The sequence below is a fragment of the Podarcis erhardii genome (assembly GCF_964252035.2).
Source record: "Podarcis erhardii genome assembly, chromosome: 9".
Classification (NCBI taxonomy): Eukaryota; Metazoa; Chordata; class Lepidosauria; order Squamata; family Lacertidae; genus Podarcis; species Podarcis erhardii.
Window position 1 is genome coordinate 43,742,650 of NC_138512.1, and position 17,306 is coordinate 43,759,955.

The 17,306-nt window shown below is 46.0% G+C and overlaps 1 protein-coding gene across 2 annotated transcripts in view; it reads left to right on the plus strand.

The window, feature by feature from the left end:
* Nucleotides 1–2,127: 2,127 nt before the first annotated feature.
* The window catches only part of FREM3 (FRAS1 related extracellular matrix 3), an 82,249-nt gene continuing 67,070 nt past the window's right edge, over nt 2,128–17,306 (plus strand). For both annotated transcript variants that reach the window (XM_081876065.1, XM_081876066.1), the window contains exons 1-2: nt 2,128–9,333; nt 10,811–10,900. In XM_081876065.1, coding sequence (XP_081732191.1) covers nt 4,116–9,333; nt 10,811–10,900 — 5,308 coding nt within the window. In that variant the 5' untranslated portion in view covers nt 2,128–4,115. The remainder of the gene's footprint in view (nt 9,334–10,810; nt 10,901–17,306) is intronic.

Below are 17,306 nucleotides of genomic sequence, written 5' to 3' on the forward strand. Positions count from 1 at the left end.
ACTCATTTTGTGTGTTTGGGTCACAACCTTCTGTTAATCCTTTTTTCTGCCATCATTCCTGCAATCTTCCTGATTTTAATCTGCATTTTAATTGGCCTGTTAAGTGGAAGCCTTCAAACCAATGGTTATGCTTGATTTTGTCCCACACAGGATTATGGCATTCCTGTATAAATAAGTTCCCTCTGCATCAGAGCTAGTTTGGCCTATTTGATCTGCTCGACTTCTTGCACTCTGCTGCAGTCCTGCGCACAATTACATGGGAGTAAATCCCCCTGAATCCAGCAAACTTACTTCTGCAGAAACTTCTATAGGATTATGCTGCATGATACCAAAATAAGATCCTACCCCCCAAAACAAGGTAAGTGTCCAAATACTTGTTCCCCTTCTCTCCTCACTACAAGACTAGAGCCAAGGAGGACAGAAAAAAGATGCCAGTCACGGCATAGTCTGTAGAGGTATGGCAGGGTGGGAAGTCTCTAGCCCATGAGCCAAATTTGGCCCACATTGCCTTTTTTGACCAGCCACCCCTGTCTGTCACTCACCTGATGGCAGGCATAGCATGGATAAAGCCACAGCTCCCAAGGAATGGTCAGGAATTTCAGTGCTGTTTAAATATGGAGTACCTGTATGTGGTACCTGCACATTATGGGAAAGAGGCTGTAGTATATAGGGAAAAGTCAGGAGTGTGGGAACTGGCTGATCACGGAAGCTGTGGGAGAGCCAGTGTGGTGTAGTGGTTAAGAGAGGTAGACTCGTAATCTGGTGAACTGGGTTTGTGTCTCTGCTCCTCCACATGCAGCTGCTGGATGACCTTGGGCTAGTCACACTTCTCTGAAGTCTCACAGAGTGTTTGTTGTGGGGGAGAAAGGGAAAGGAGAATGTTAGCTGCTTTGAGACTCCTTAGGGTAGTGATAAAGCGGGATATCAAATCCAAACTCCTCCTCTTCGTCTCCTGGTGTGAAAGGTGGAGAAAGAAGCTTAGAAGCAAGTGTTGTGAGGGTGTTGGGGGAAGACGCTTGAGGAGCAGACTGTCACAAACCTCATGTGATCACCTAAAGATTCTAGCATACCACTTTTGGGTTCAGAAATTTTTGAACAGGTCATACTATAGGGATTCAGACATTCCAATAATGTGTGAAAGGGGTCACAAGCTCTCTACCACCAACCACTGGTAGCCACAACCTCTGTTTTCATGCCTTGGGTACACGTGAAAATGGACTCTATTCACATGCTTAAAAACCCAACCAACATGCAGTTGGCTGTATATGGTTATTGTGTGTGTCTGTGATAGATAAGGGTTTATCCACACAGCTCTGCAATCCTGGGCCTCAATGTGTGATGGGGATTGTCAGAATCCTTTAGTGTGGTTTGGGGGCCAAGTTGCCTTTTAATTACCATGTGTTGACCATTCTATTTTTTCCAAATTTGTAACCTGGATAATTATGAAATAAAGTTTCCTGCAGAGATGGGGAAGGTGTGATCCTTCAGTTGTTGTTGGACTCCAACACCCAACAGCCTGGCCAGCATATTGGTTACCTAAAGTACACACACAAACATGTAAGACCGTCTAAAATTAACTAGCTGTAACAGTGGTGCCATTTCAACCCTTTTCCTTTTGTCTAGCACCTTTTCTCTGTCCTGCTGCATACACTGCCCCATTACTTGAAGAATAGGGCACAGGTCAGGTTGTTTGCAAAACCAAAGACTAGCACATAGAATAAATTACAAAAAGTGAGCAAACATAATTAAACTTAATGTCACTGGCAGCCCATGAGGACTAATTATTTAAGCCAATTTAGTGTAATATTTAGACTAAAAGCATTCAAAATCTGCTTTGCTATATTTCAAATTAATGAAGCCACATGCAACTATGTAGATACAGTGGTACCTCAGGTTAAGTACTTAATTCATTCCAGAGATCCGTTCTTAACCTGAAACTGTTCTTAACCTGAAGCACCACTTTAGCTAATGGGGCCTCCTGCTGCTGCCGCGCCGCCGGAGCCCGATTTCTGTTCTTATCCTGAAGCAAAGTTCTTAACCTCAAGCACTATTTCTGGGTTAGCGGAGTGTGTAACCTGAAGCGTATGTAACCTAAAGAGTATGTAACCCGAGGTACCACTGTATAAGAACCAGAAGCAACAGTGCTTTGGAGAGAGCTCTTAGCATAAAATGTGCTATGCTTTGAAAGTTCATTTGAGAGAATAAGTTTTAAAAATGCGGCATATGACAAAATGTATTAGACATCATAACTGGTGCTGTGCATGATAATCTGAAAATGAGACATAAATCAGCTGCACGTTTTAAATTGCCTAGGCCAATTGCCTCAAGAAATGCAAATGATCAATGGAACAAGCACCACACACACAAATACATTTACAGTCTGAATCCTGCATAAGTCTGTTAGGAAGTCAGGCTTGATGGTGTTCAATTGGACTCACTCTCAAGCCTCTACAGAATGGCAGGCTGGTCCTATGCATGTTTAGTCAGAAAAGAGTTCCTGTGTTCAATGGGAATTATTCAGATTCATCCAAGTCATAAGTTTGAATTGCAGGCATAGGCTTTTAGAATGTTTGTGTTTTATGAATTTGAAATGGCAATAATGGTTTAGGTTCCAATATGTTTATTCTTGGTGTTTCCACCCCAAATGTTATTTTCCCCACCCAGTGTTCATGAGCACAGACTTCAGGTCTGTGGATGTCACTAAACGTTGCATGTGAGCTCCCCATTTTTAATATGGTGGAAAGCTCTCATCATGCAGAGGGAATGATTAATGAAGCTCCACCCCCACACCTGGCATGTTCAGTGTTTGGGGGCGTAAGCAGCAACCACTCCATTTAGAGCTAAAGGCAGTGGAGGAAAAGTGGTGAGCTGAAAAGCAGCAAGCTGTTGCAGATGAGTCCAACAAAACTACAAAGCCAAGGGTACAAAGGGAGAGCAAAATCTCAGGGTTGTATGCCTGTGTGAATTTCTACTAAATACAAAGTCTTGAGGCTATTTTTATGTTAAATGCAGCCCTGCTTTTGACTTGAGTGTCGTTCAGGTTTCCAGCAATTTGGGAGCAACTAAAATGAGTTATAGCTATTGTCTTCTATGATAGGCAAGAAAGTGTCATGCGCTCTGATTCTGTGCATGTTTACCTGTAGATAAGCCCCAGAGTTCAGTACCACTTGCTCCTATATCAGTGTGCACAGAACTGCAGTCCCAAAGAACATCAAGCTGGCACTTGTTATATACATGTATTTGATTTAAAATAGTTACAGCTGTGCAAATGTGAAGCTACCAAAAGTCCCAAGTTTTCTCTTTGGAGAAGGAAACTGGTTAATTTATCTGAGCAGAGAGCTATGAGGCTTCACTTGCAGCAAAATCCTATGCATGTCCTCTCGTAGGTAAGCCATGCTAAGTCCAACCATACTTCCCCCAAAGTGAGGGTTGCAGCCTTAATTCCTTTGTGGCTTTCTCAGGAGGCGCTTTCCCCTTTTGGCTTAGAAGGGCTCCCTTGTTGTACTTCACTTTTAAGAAGAATCTGGGTACACCCAGTGGCAGGAACCCAGCGAAAAACAACACTCTTCCTATCCTACCCGTAGAACCAACGCAACAGCGCGGGGGAGGCAGGGAGAAAGTTATGCCCCGGAGCCACTGATTTCTGCACACCGAGTTCCGTGCCCGGCGAGGAAAGCTCTTCTCCTCGTTGAAAGTCGCCAGGCCAGCGGAACCCCGAGCGCGTCCCTCCCGCGCCGGGAGCGAGCCTGGCAGCAACCGGAGCCGGAGGGGGGAAGAGTCCCTCTCCCTCTTTTCGGGGGCTGGCTTACTCTCTCGCCGCTTTCGGCTGCAGGCAAGCGAGCCCTTGGTTCCTGGGTGGGCCGCGGAGGGGGGCGAGGGTGTTCCTGGGCGGCGCGAGGAGCTGCCAGCTCCCACCCCCTCTTCGCCTTCCCTTTAGTACCTGCGGCGGGCCGAGGCCGAGCCCAGAGCGCCCCGCTCCCAGCCGCGCGAAGGAGCCGCGGGTCGTGCACCTTGCCTGCCTCACACGCCACAAGCCCGCCGCCCCGCCGGGTCCCAAAGCCCGCCGAAACTCCGGCGCGAGGGGCCCCAGCAGCCGCCGCCGCCGAGGAGGCGCAATGGCCGGAGCGACGAGGCAGCTCGGGGCGCTCCTGCTCCTGCTGTTGCTCTACAGCCTGGCGGCGCCCGGACCCGCGCAGCGGCAGCCCGAGCCGGTCGAGCCGTCGCTTCTCCTGCTGGCGGCCGAGGCAGACCCGCGCGCGCTCGACGGCGCCTCCGCCTCCGCCATCCTGGTGGCCAACCGGGGTCTGCGCGTGCCTTTCGGGCGCTCCGTGTGGCTGGACCCGGCCCGGGACTTGGTCCTCCGCGTGCAGCCCGGCGACAAGTGCGTGCTGACGGTGCTGGAGAGCGGGCCTCCGCCGGCGCCTCACCGCCCCGGCGCGCTCTCCCCCCAGCGCTTCCCGTGCGCCTTCGGCCCCGGCGAGGTGAGGTACACGCACTACGGCTCACGCAGCCCCGGCCGCGACCGCCTCAGCCTGCAGCTGCGCTACGACTCGCCCAGCCGCACGCTCGTCGCGCCCTTCACGCTGGAGGCCGAGGTGCTCTCGCAGCAGCTGCGCCTGCTCAGCCGCAACCTGCCGCTCACCGTGGAGAAGCTGCGCGGCCTCAGCCCGCCGCTCGACGCCAAAGTGCTGGCCTTCGCCGAGCCCGGCGAGCCCGCTGGCCGCTGCCGCCTCACCACGCTGCCTTTCCCTGCGGGCAGCGGCAGCCACCTGCCCGCCTACGGGCGCCTGGTGGACTCGCGCGGCCGCCCCCTGCCGGCGGGCTACAGCAACGAGTGCGGCCGCTTCCTCGACGACGGGATCCGCTACGAGCACACGGCCACCACGCCGTCGCCCAACCGCGACTACATCCCCATGCGGGTGGAGCTGCTGCAGCAGGACGGCGGCGGCGACGACGCCGTGGAGAGCCCCGGCGAAGTGGAGTATTTCCAGGTGGTGGTTCGCATCCGGGAAGGCGCCGAGAACACCCCGCCCAAGCCCAGCTTTGTGGCGTTGCTCATGATGGAGGTGGACCAGTTTGTGCTCACGGCCATCACCCCGGACATGTTGGCTGCGGAGGACTTGGAGAGCCCATCTGACCTCCTGCTCTTCAACCTCACTTCGCCCTGGCCCAGTGCAGGTGGGCTGGACAGGGGAGCGAGCGACGACCCCCGCTTGCGGGGTTACTTGATCAGCACCGACGACCCCAGCCGGCCACTCACTTCCTTCACCCAGCAAGAAGTGAGGGAGCTGAAGATCGCCTACCAGCCCCCCACAGTGGACTCTGACCACGAGCGGCTCTTCCAGCTGGAGATGGAGGTGTTGGACCCTGAGGGTGCCTCCTCAGAGCCGTTTGCCTTCATGGTGGTGGTGAAGCCTATGAACACGTTGGCCCCAGTGGCTGTCTTTAACCGAGTTGCTGGGCCTCAGATGATGCTTTTTGAAGGCCAGTCAAGGCCACTTTCTGACAATCTTGAAATCAGTGACGAGGACAACCTGGATGAGGTGAAGGTATGGGTTACAAGAGGGCTGAAACATGGTGAACTCAGGGTTTTGGGCGTGCCACCTGGCCGCCAGTTTTTTACTGCAGCAGAGTTGGCGGCTGGTCAGGTGATCTACCAGCATGATGGCAATGAGCACAGCTACAGTGATAACATTGTATTCCGTATGGGGGATGGACGACATCAGGTGGAGTTTCTTTATCCAATCACTATTGCCCCAGATGATGACCAGCCGCCCATCCTCAATGCTAACACTGGCTTGGTCCTAAGTGAGCACCAGGTGGTCCAGATCTCTCCCTTTGTCCTCAGTGCTACTGACATAGACTCTGAAGACTCGACCATTCGATTTGTTCTTAAGGAGATTGAAGGATCTCCAGATACATCCACCCGTCAACGTCTTGGTGAGCTTCTGCTGCGTCAGGCAGAGATTCCAGTTTCTTATGAAAAGGAGGAGGATGTGGTGGGAGATCATAGTGGGACATCCTCCTGGCACTTTGTGGCGAGTGAAGGTGTGTATGAGAAGAAGGTGACTGAATGGCTGCAACAGGACATCTTGGATGGAAAGTTGTTCTACAGACACACAGGGCCTCATAACACCAACCTAGTGATGGACCAGTTTACATTCTATCTCCAGGATGATAATGACCCCCCAAATCAATCTGATGAGCAGGTGTTCATCATCAAGGTTCAACCAGTAGACAACCTGCCCCCAGAATTGTATCCAGGAACCACCTTGCAGATGACTGTTCTTGAATATCAGGTGACCCATTTCCGAAAGCGCTACCTGCGATACACCGATTTGGACGCAGATGACAGGGAGCTGAGATACATTTTGCTCACACCACCAACTGACACTGACGAAAACCACCCCGTACTGGCTGGAGAAATTGTGTTGACTGACAACCCTCTAATGTCCATTACACATTTCACTCAAGCACAAATAAATCACCACAAGGTGGCATATAAGCCACCAGCCCAGGAACTTGGGATCACCCCAAGAGTGGTGCAGTTCACTTACAGTGTAGAAGACACGGCAGGTAATTCTGTGCCAGGCACCTTCACGCTATTCCTGCAACCAGTGGACAACCAGCCCCCTCAAATCACCAACGCTGGCTTCACTGTGTCTGAGGGGGGCAGCTTTCTTGTTACCAGCAGTCAGCTAGATGCCACTGATAAGGATACAGACACTGACAGGATTGTCTTCACCTTAACTGAGGCACCTCAGCATGGCCACCTGCGCTACCTGGAGGAGGGGTTGATGGTACAGGGTGAATCATTTCTGTTAGATGACATTGCTAATGGTCGCATATCCTACCAGCATAGCGGTGATGAGCACACAAGTGATTCCTTCCAGTTGGAAGTGAGTGATGGGGTCCATCAAGTGCCAATCACTGTTAAGATCGCTGTTCAGCCTGTGGATGATGAGCGTCCTAGCATCACTCTCCCTGGTAGTAATGGACTTTTGGGGGCCTTTATTGATGTCCTGGAAAATAGTGCCACTGAAATTACTACTTCTCTTATCCAGGGGACAGATGAGGACACTGATGAACTGGCCTTAACATTTATTGTGGAGGATCCCCCCAAACTAGGCGATATTTTAGTGGATGGGGTGCCCTCTAAGAGATTCACCCAGCAGGACCTCATAAGTGGGACAGTAGTCTATGCTCACACTGGTGGGGAGATTGGTATGAAAAAGCGGTCTGACACTTTTAATCTTACTATTTCGGACCTCTCCAGTGAGTGGGTGGTGGGAGGCAGCACAGTGGAAGGAGTGCGTGTTAATGTGACTATTTTGCCAGTGGACAGCATTGCTCCTGAGGTTATGGTGGGGGAAGAACCATTCACTGTTTATGAGGGAGGAAAAAATGTTTTAAGCTTGCAGTTGCTGGATGTGGCAGATGTAGACACTCCTGGAGATGACATTCTGTGTACCATTCTAATACAAACCACTTCTGGGTACCTGGAGAATATCTCTCCAGCCCTTGGGTCTGAAAAATCCAGGGCTGGGACTCCCATTAGTGCTTTTTCCATCAAGGATGTTCGTCTTGGGCACATCAACTATGTGCAGAGCATTCACAAAGGGGTAGAACCACTGGAGGACAGATTCACTTTCCATTGCTCTGATGGTATCAACTTCTCACCACACCAGTTCTTTCCCATTGTCATTATCCCAACTAATGATGAGAAGCCAGAACTGTTTGTACGTGAGTTTGTGGTGCTGGAAGGGATGAGCTTGGTGATTGACACTCCCATTCTGAATGGTGCTGATGGTGATATCCCTCCAGATGAGTTGCGCTTCTTTATAACTGTTCCTCCTAAGCATGGGCAGATTGTTAACCAGCTAACCACTGGTACTGTGTCTGTACACAATTTCACTCTGGAAGAAATCCGGGAGGCATCCAGCATTGTGTACGAGCATGATGACTCGGAGACTAAAGAGGACACTTTCAAAATCCAATTGACTGATGGCCTACACACCGTGGAGCAGGAAGTGTTAATTATGGTCATCTTAGTGGATGATGAGACACCTAGGATGTCTATCAATGATGGGCTAGAAGTGGAGATTGGTGAGTCCAAAGTTATCACTAATCGGGACCTCAAGGCAACTGATATAGATTCAGAGGACAAGACGCTTACATATGTTATTCGCTTAGTACCCAGGCATGGCCTTCTGCAGCGCTTGAGCAAAGAAGGAGAGGTGTTAGGCAACATTACACTGGGCATGAATTTCACACAAGATGACATAGACCAAGGTTGTATTCAGTATATTCACACTGGCCAACAAGGAGTCCGGGACTTAGTTAAGTTTGATGTCACTGATGGCATAAATCCTTTGATAGACAGATATTTCTACATTACCATCAGTAGTATTGATATGGTCTTCCCTGAGGTGATCAATAAAGGAGTGACTCTGAAAGAAGGTGGGAAGGTGACACTCACTACTGACCTCCTCAGCACAAGCGACATTAACAGCCCTGATGAGCATCTCCAATTCAGTATCACCCGTGCCCCAAGCAGAGGTCATCTGGAGAACTCTGACAGCCCTGGTGTTCCTGTCACTACCTTCACTCAGCTCCAGCTAGCTGGAAACAAGATTTATTACATCCACACTGCAGAGGATGAGGTGAAGATGGATAGCTTTGAGTTTGAAGTGACAGATGGCTATAATCCGGTCTTCCGCACTTTCAGAGTCTCCATTACCGATGTGGACAATAAGAAGCCAGTTCTAACTGTCCATGACCTGAACATTCAGGAAGGAGAAACCAAACTGATCACCCCATTTGAGCTTAATGTAGATGATCGGGACACACCTGACCATCTACTTCGTTTCATAATTACCCAAGTCCCTGTACATGGTCAGATTATTTACAACAATAGCTACCCTGTGACCAGCTTCACTAAACAAGACTTAAATGAGAACTTGATCAACTATAGACACGATGGCACAGAAACAACTCACGATAGCTTCTCTTTTACTGTTACTGATGGGACCCACTCAGACTTCTATGTTTTTCCTGACACCATCGTTGAAACACGTCACCCGCAGACGATGAAGATCCAAATCAATTCCCTGGATAATGGGGTGCCACAGATAGTAGTGAATAAGGGTGCCTCAACTCTGAGAAATATTCCAACTGGGCACCTTGGCTTCTTGATCACCAGCAAATCCCTGAAGGCAGAAGACAGAGACAGCTCACACAAATTGCTGAAATACAAAATCACAGATGGGCCAAAGCATGGACTTCTCATTCATACTGGCCTAGGAAATGAAAGTATTAAAGCCTTTACTCAAGGTTAGTGCTAACTTAGTTCCTCATTACTTATTTGTTTCTTTGGAATGTTAATTTCATGTAAATAGCTGTAGCTTTTAAGATTATTGCTTGCTTTAAGATCTTGCATCATTTACAGCTTCTAGTCAATAAACCACTTCCATTGTAAAAGGCACACAGATTTTAATCCATTCTGGGATAGATGGTATTTGATCAGTGGCATATATAGGTGTATTTGCAAAATGACAAGTATTTTGTTAAAGAGCAGAGCCACAGCATACATTTAAAGTACATTCAATGCATGTTTAAAGCACATGACCTTTTCTTAAGAGTTGCGGCAACTAGTTTCCCCCTCACAGACCTAAAATTCCCAGTATACCCGTAAACTCCACTTCCCAGGATTCTTTGGGAACAGTCATGTGCTTTAAATGTGTGCTGAATTTGCCTTAAACGTACAGCGTCAATCTGCCCTTAGCTTCAGTCCTCAACCAGCAAGGGGTGGGGGTAATAGGGTCTGCATTACTGACTTTGTGAAGTGCTTTGAGCAATTACAGTGCTAAATATTATTTGTGGCTTCTTCCCTCCCTGTAGCACTATGATAACATAAGTCTGGATGCAAACAAGTTGTGTAGTAGCTATATACAACCTGTTGGCTATATAGGCACTGTATACACTGGTATGGACACACAAAAATAACAGCACCCAAAGGGCCACCCAGGTAGCTCTGTGCCCAAAGAGCATAGGTTTCTTGAGCAGCAACCTTGTGGCATAGGATGGAACTTTAAGAGGCTGTTTCTGTGCATCAGCCTTCCCCAACCCGGTGCCCTCTGGAGGCTTTGGACTACAACTCCCATCAGCATCAGCCAGCAAGGCTGTTGTGGATGGGACAAATGAGAGTTGTAGTGCTAAACATCCAGAGTACACGAGGCTCCTTGTGTGGTGGTTGCCTGGTGTTCAGAGGAAAGGAAATGCCATAGGGTGTGCCTTACACAGTCCTTTGGTTCCTGGGCAGGTGTTCAATCTGAAGATGCAATTTAAGTGGATGTGGGTCACAATCGTAAAATCCCAGGTAGAATGCATTCAGGGAAGGTAGTGAATCCTGGAATTGTAATCTAAACAGCTCTTTGAAAAACAGAATTGCTCAAGACAGTGGCTCAAGTCATGGACTTGAGTTTTAAGATCACTTTTTAAAAGTAACTTTTAAGTTTCTCTTCATGTTTCAGCCTTTAGCAAAAACAAAAGTACCCGTATTCAGCACTTACAGTTTTGTTTTTAAATTTGTTTTGGTTTGATTTGCGAATTGTTGCTTGCATATATTTTTTGTGTTGTATTTTGTATTGAAGAGGGGGATATTATGTATCCAAAATAAAACATAAAGTCTTCAAAGAACATTTGCAGTTTGCAGGCATATTCCTTTTAGAAGTTCAAACTACTGAGAAGTCTTTGGTGTCAGCACTGCAGTGATTCAGTTACTTACGTGGCTTTTTTCTTATCCTGTTAGCTGATATTGATGACATGAAGATCTGCTATGTCTTGAAGGAAGGTGACAATGCAACTAGTGACATGTTCTACTTCTCTGTTGAAGACAGTGGTAAGATAAAAAAAATTCTTGCTGAAGTATACTCTAAAATCAACACAGGAACATTGGAATCAGTTATACACTTTCTATTGGGAATTTGACAACAGTTTTAGGTGTAGTTTTGCCAGAAAAGGAGAAGGGGGTCCAGTTAAGGTTTACTCAGAATAGACCTGCTGATATTAATGGTCTTGAGTTAGTCATGTGCATTAATTTTAACGGATCTACTCTGAGTATGATTAACATAGAATGCATACCATGTATTCTGTGTATTTTTATTAACCCCAAACAATGCATGTTTATTTATAAGCAAGTTCCCCTGTGAATAGTGGTGCTTCCTCCTAAGTAAGTGTGCATGGGATTGCCATTAACTTCGGCTTGATACTGCAGGTTAGGGACCTGGAATATGTGGCAGGATCCCCCTGTTTGCACTTCTGTCTCTTACCTTCACGTGATGTTTTTGGGGTACAGCTCTCATCACCCCCAATCATTGGCCATGCTGGCTTGGGTTGGTGGGAGTTTGAGGTGAACAACATCTGGAGTGTATCAGTGTATCTGAAGAAGTGTGCATGCACACGAAAGCTCATACCAAGAACTGACTTAGTTGGTCTTTAAGGTGCTACTGGAAGGAATTTGTTTTGTTTTAACATCTGGAGTGTCAGAGGTTCACCTGCCCTGCTACAAATGATTCTCATAATGTGGGTTGTACAGTTGGTTAGGTGGGGGGTGGTGGTAAGGGATAACTGCAAATTATGTTGTGCATTTTATGTTCCTTTTGCAAGTACTTTCCCTATAGTTTAAAACCTGGAGCACAGGCTACTTTCATGCGATTTATGTGACAAATTAAAAATAATAATAACAATTTTTTAAAATGGTGTGTATATCAGTTGTTCAAAACAGGGGCTGTTTAGGAACATTGGAAGTTGCCTTGCACCAAGAGCAACCATTTGGTCCATCTAGCACTCAATTGTCTGCTATACTGAATGGCACCATGTCCCCATTAATTCCACCCCTACATGAAATTGCCAAGAATTGAACCAGATACCTTTTGCATACAAAGCTTGTGGTCAGACGCCCTGGCATCCTCAATTTTAAATATTTTCCAGGTGTATCTAACCTGTATCATTGCCATAGTGACAGGTAAATTTGCATAACACTAGCCCTTGCACAAGAACCCAAACATCTATCCCTAATCATTTATTGGTTGGTATAACTGTTTTTGTGCGTGCCATAAACCAATGCCTGTTTCTTTGCACCATAAATTTCCCTGCATTCTTTGTTCTGCCTATGCAGGGAGAATGCTCTGAAGTCCTAGGCTGTGTGATTGCTAAATATTTATATAGTGCTCTCAAGGTATATGTTCTTAAAGAATAAATCAAACAGAAACCTGCTAAATGCATGCCCTTTAACACTAGAAAAGAAGAATTAAAAGGGGGAAGCGAGGAATTTAAAAATAGTGTGGAAAATAAAGAACATGTTAGAGCATATACTTTAGTAGTAACTCAAAGCTCACTGTTGGTTGGAACAGTAATGGAGCATGAAGGCAGTCTATGTGATTACTTTTGTGCCTTCATTTTGCTCCCAGACTTCCATAAAATTTTATAAAATTGCAACCTTAAATTAGCATTCTAAAAAACAAATACTTCTGCTAGACACATATCTACAATTTCTGGCTATTTAAATGATAATTGATAAAGAAAATAATAGACTATAATGACTACTCTTGCAAATCAGACGGTTCCTTTGATAATTTAGGCTGCAGTTGTGTGAAAACACTTCCCAGAGAGCAAATTGGTAGGGACATTTCCACATAAAAATGCACAGGATTGTGTTGTTTCATAAGAAATTTGTAATAAGATTCCAAGTTTCAAAAATGCCCATTATTCAGGCTAACTTTTATACTAGATCTTGATAGTTTTGGAGCGTACAGACAGCTGGCTTTATCACATCATCTAGTATTATATTCCTAAAGCTCAAAAGTAAACTAACAAGTTGTAATACACTTATGTTCCTTGTGCAAGTAGATTGACCTTCTTTATCTCTAGTTTTATGGCTGTTTACATCCACAGGCAAAGGTGTTATTATTGTGTCACAATTTACAATGCATCTGGATGGAGACTGCATTCCGCCGGATGTTGTACAGAGAGAGAACAAAATATGATACCTGCTCCATAGACTTAAATGTATGCTTTAGCTGTCAAGTTTCATGGCGGCTTTCTGAACATGTAGCTGAGATGTAAAGAACTGAATAACCCTTCAGAAGAAGATAATTAAGAAAATGTATGCTGTTTACTAATGAGTCTGAAAGTCAGCCCAGAGGTATTAATAGATATGTAATTTAAAATGATAGGTATATATGCAAAATGTTGTTAAATCAGATTATATTCTCAATTATACATATGTGAACCTAGTGAAAGTGTACCAGGGACATAGTTAAATTGTTTGGCTCTAGCATTGATTAATGTCATATGACACAGTATTCCAGGGTTCCAAGTACCAGGTTTGAGTGGCTAACAGCTGGGATTGTCTGGAACGAAATCATATGTGTTTAGCAGAAATCCCTTAATGAGTTTGAGGCCTGTGAATATAAGTGATAAGGTGATACTGAAGTCGGTAGAAGGTGATAATCTGTGGCACTGGTTTTGAAAGCTGGAGGAACGCATGTGACATGAGTGTGAACATATCAATGCTAGATGCAAGCGTTTGTGATCCTTTATGGGTGGCTAGTAGATGTTGTCTTTATGCACACTCTTTTCCTACTCCAGAGAATGTAACAAATAGCTCCATAGTTCAGCACTGCACAGGTGTATAATTCTGACTCATGGTTAATGCAGGAACAGGAACATTGCAGAACAGAGAAGTTTGAGAAGTTTCATTTCATTTGGTGAAGCCCAAGATCCCAGGTAGACTAGAAGCAGTAGCTGTCAAGGATTTACTTTGGTCAGGTGCAATTAACCTTGTGCTGATTTGATTAATCAGCAAAGCCCAGGTGCTGTTAGTTAGGTTCTTGGTGTGATTGAGTTGGCTGGCCACCAGACTTTTACAGTTTGGCAAAAAGACCCTATTAGTTCAGCTATTCCTCTCAACATAAGTATGTCATGCTCCTCAGAAAGGTTAGTTTTGAATCCAGTTGGGGGTTCCAAGAATGTCTTCTAATCCTGCTTCTTTTGTATGTATTAACGGGTAATTAGAATGTACACATTAACTTTTCTTGGTTTTATATTCTCAGCTAAAAGTTCGTGTAACTGAGAAGTTTGCCTTATTTTAAATAAACCTTTAGTTTTTTACTGGTCTGGGTTGTCACTTCAGAGCTGCTTCATGCTAGATTCAGCTGTCTGTATTTGTCTTCTATCATAAATTGTTATCTCCTGGGCTGGAGAGGGCTTCTCCCCCACTCCTAGACAGCAGCTTGTTAGTAATGGCTTGTGTAGCAGGTGTTATAATGGTGCAGATGTGGGGTGAGTAAGGCAGAGATGCTTTAATCCAGTAACTTACAAATTTATAATGAATAATACTTTTTAGTGTTTATGTAGTGCGTAAGTGTTAAAGATTTGCCTTGTTTACATGACTCGGTAAGACAAACTATGGCTTACTGTGTCTGTGCAAACATACGGGCTTCCACAGAGCTTGCAACCCCTTTGTTCCTCCTCAATCCATTTTTTTGCTTCTGAGATAAGATAAGGTTGGGCTTAGCATCTAAACCTGGGCATGTGGCTAAGTTTGCTTTTCACTGACCACTAACCTCTCCATGTGGTCTGTAATTGTGTGAGTGAATGACCAGGTGGATAGAGCTACAATCTCAAGTAGGACTGTACTAGTGACAGTTCTGAACTCTGGAATTACTCTGGGTGAATTCTGGGCACTAAGAGTGTATGGTAATTAATATGCAGATGAATGCTCTTTGTGGCAAGTGTTGGAGTAGATGCACTCTCTTCTATCTTTATGCTGTTGTTTTAGAAGGCAAACACCTGTAATTTAAGAATAGCGCATTTGGTTTCCCTACCCCGCACGCCATATTTCTCTTTATATCCTGACTAATAATGGGATGCAGGAATGTTATTTGCTCATTCAATTTGTTAATATAATGGGAGCTGTTGAAGTTGTGGAAAACAAATCTATTAAAATAGACCAGGCATCCCCAAACTCGGCCCTCCAGATGTTTTGGGACTACAACTCCCATCATCTCTAGCTAACAGGACCAATGGTCTGGGATGATGGAAACTGTAGTCCCAAAACATCTGGACGGCCGAATTTGGGGATACCTGAAATAGACAAATGCATAAAATGGGAGTAGGGGGGGAAATCCTGTCCAGATTATATTACTTTGAGATATTGCTTCATTGAGATTTTCTTGTATTGGATTTCAAAGAATAAGAGTTCTCTTGTTTGAGTAATAATTCTCTGAGCCATACCTCTGCTGGGTACATTTGCATCCTTGGCAGTCTTACAGCTCGAAGGATCTTCTTTTTTTGAATGAAGCCAATATAGTAAGCAATAGACAAAGCTGTGACAGTGCAAATGACCCTTGTCTGCTCTTTGTCTCTACCAGTGAAAAACATTGAACCTGAGCCAATTGGAACAAAATGGACTGAAAGAAAAAACATATTCAGTCCTTCTGTAACTGCATGCAACTGACAAACACAAGTATTTAGGCTTCAGTCCTATATTCACTTGCCTCAGAGTAAGCCCTATTGAGACTTGCTTCTGAGTATGGCATGTATTGGATTGCACTGTTACTTGGTTAACACAAGGAATGTAGTTCTGAATTTAGCTAAGCTAATGCTATCTTTACTATGCAAGAGAATATGTTGTACGTACTCTTGCAACCAACTGTTGTGTGTGTTTTGCGAGTGGATAGATAGGCACATCATGGAATATAACTGTAGTAACTAATGTAATAAAAGAAATACATATCAAATTGATTTCCCTGGGAAGTTAGGCCACTTGGTGCACATGGAATACTCCAAACCAAGGACTATAGCTTTAGCCAGTCTTCTTCAACCTCAGCCCTCCAGATGTTTTTGGCCTACAACTCCCATGATCCCTAGCTAGCAGGACCAGTGGTCAGGGATGCTGGGAATTGTAGTCTCAAAACATCTGGAGGGCCGAGGTTAAGGAAGCCTGGCCATAGCTATGGTTTCTTGTTGCTCAAAGTATGCAGTAATGTCACTATTAACAGTTGGATAATAGTATGCAGTTCTGGTTAGAAGTATGTATATTCACATTTACAAACCCCAAAGCAGTGTCAAATAAAGTATTAGCTAGTATATCAACTGGGATGCGGGTGGCACTGTGGGTTAAACCACAGAGCCTAGGACTTGCCGATCAGAAGGTCAGCAGTTTGAATCTCCACGACGGAGTGAGCTCCCGTTGCTCGGTCCCTGCTCCTGCCAACCTAGCAGTTTGAAAGCACGTCAAAAGTGCAAGTAGATAAATAGGTACCACTCTGGTGGGAAGGTAAACGCCGTTTCTGTGCCCTGCTCTGGTTCGCCAGAAGCGGCTTAGTCATGCTGGCCGCATGACCCGGAAGCTGTACGCCGGCTCCCTGGGCCAATAAAGCGAGATGAGCGCCGCAACCCCAGAGCCGGCCACGACTGGACCTAATGGTCAGGGGTCCCTTTACCTTTACTTAATATATCAACTATATCAACTTGTACACAGGGGATGCACATCATATACAGAAAATTGTTTTTATGTATAATACTAGGAGCTCAAAAACCCCAGCTGATCTCTATGCACATCCCATTTACCGTATTTTTCGCCCTATAGGACGCACTTTTTCCCCTCCAAAAATGAAGGGGAAGTGTGTGTGCGTCCTATGGGGCGAATGCAGGCTTTCGCTGAAGCCTGGAGAGCGAGAGGGGTCGGTGCGCACCGACCCCTCTCACTCTCCAGGCTTCAGGAAGCTATCCGCAAGCCTTGGCTCCCACGGCTTGCGGAGAGCCGGGCTCCCACCCATCCGGGCTCCCACGGCTTGCGCAGAGCTGCCTCTATCCCGAAGCCTGGGCGCGCTGAGCAGTCGCGCCCGGGTAGCCGCTCCCACAGCTTGCGGAGAGCAGCCTGTTCTGAGGGCTGGGGTCGGGGGAAGCTCGGGCTTCCCCCGCCCCAGCCCCGTGCCTGGGGGGGAAATAAATTTTTTCTTCTTTATTTCCCCGCTCCCCCAAAACTAGGTGCACCCTATGGGACAGTACGCCCTATGGGGCAAAAATGCGGTATAAGCTGTGCACAAACTTCTGAGGCACAGTCAATGTCACCAAGTTCAGAAGTATGTGCTACCTGCAACTTTCTGTTTTACTTAAGGTTTCCTGGACCAGGGTGGCAGAATATTGATAATACACTAAAATTGATTGAGAAAGCCGGTAATCAGCAAACACAGTTATCCAGTGGGAGTATCTTAAAATATTACATTCTCTATTTATTG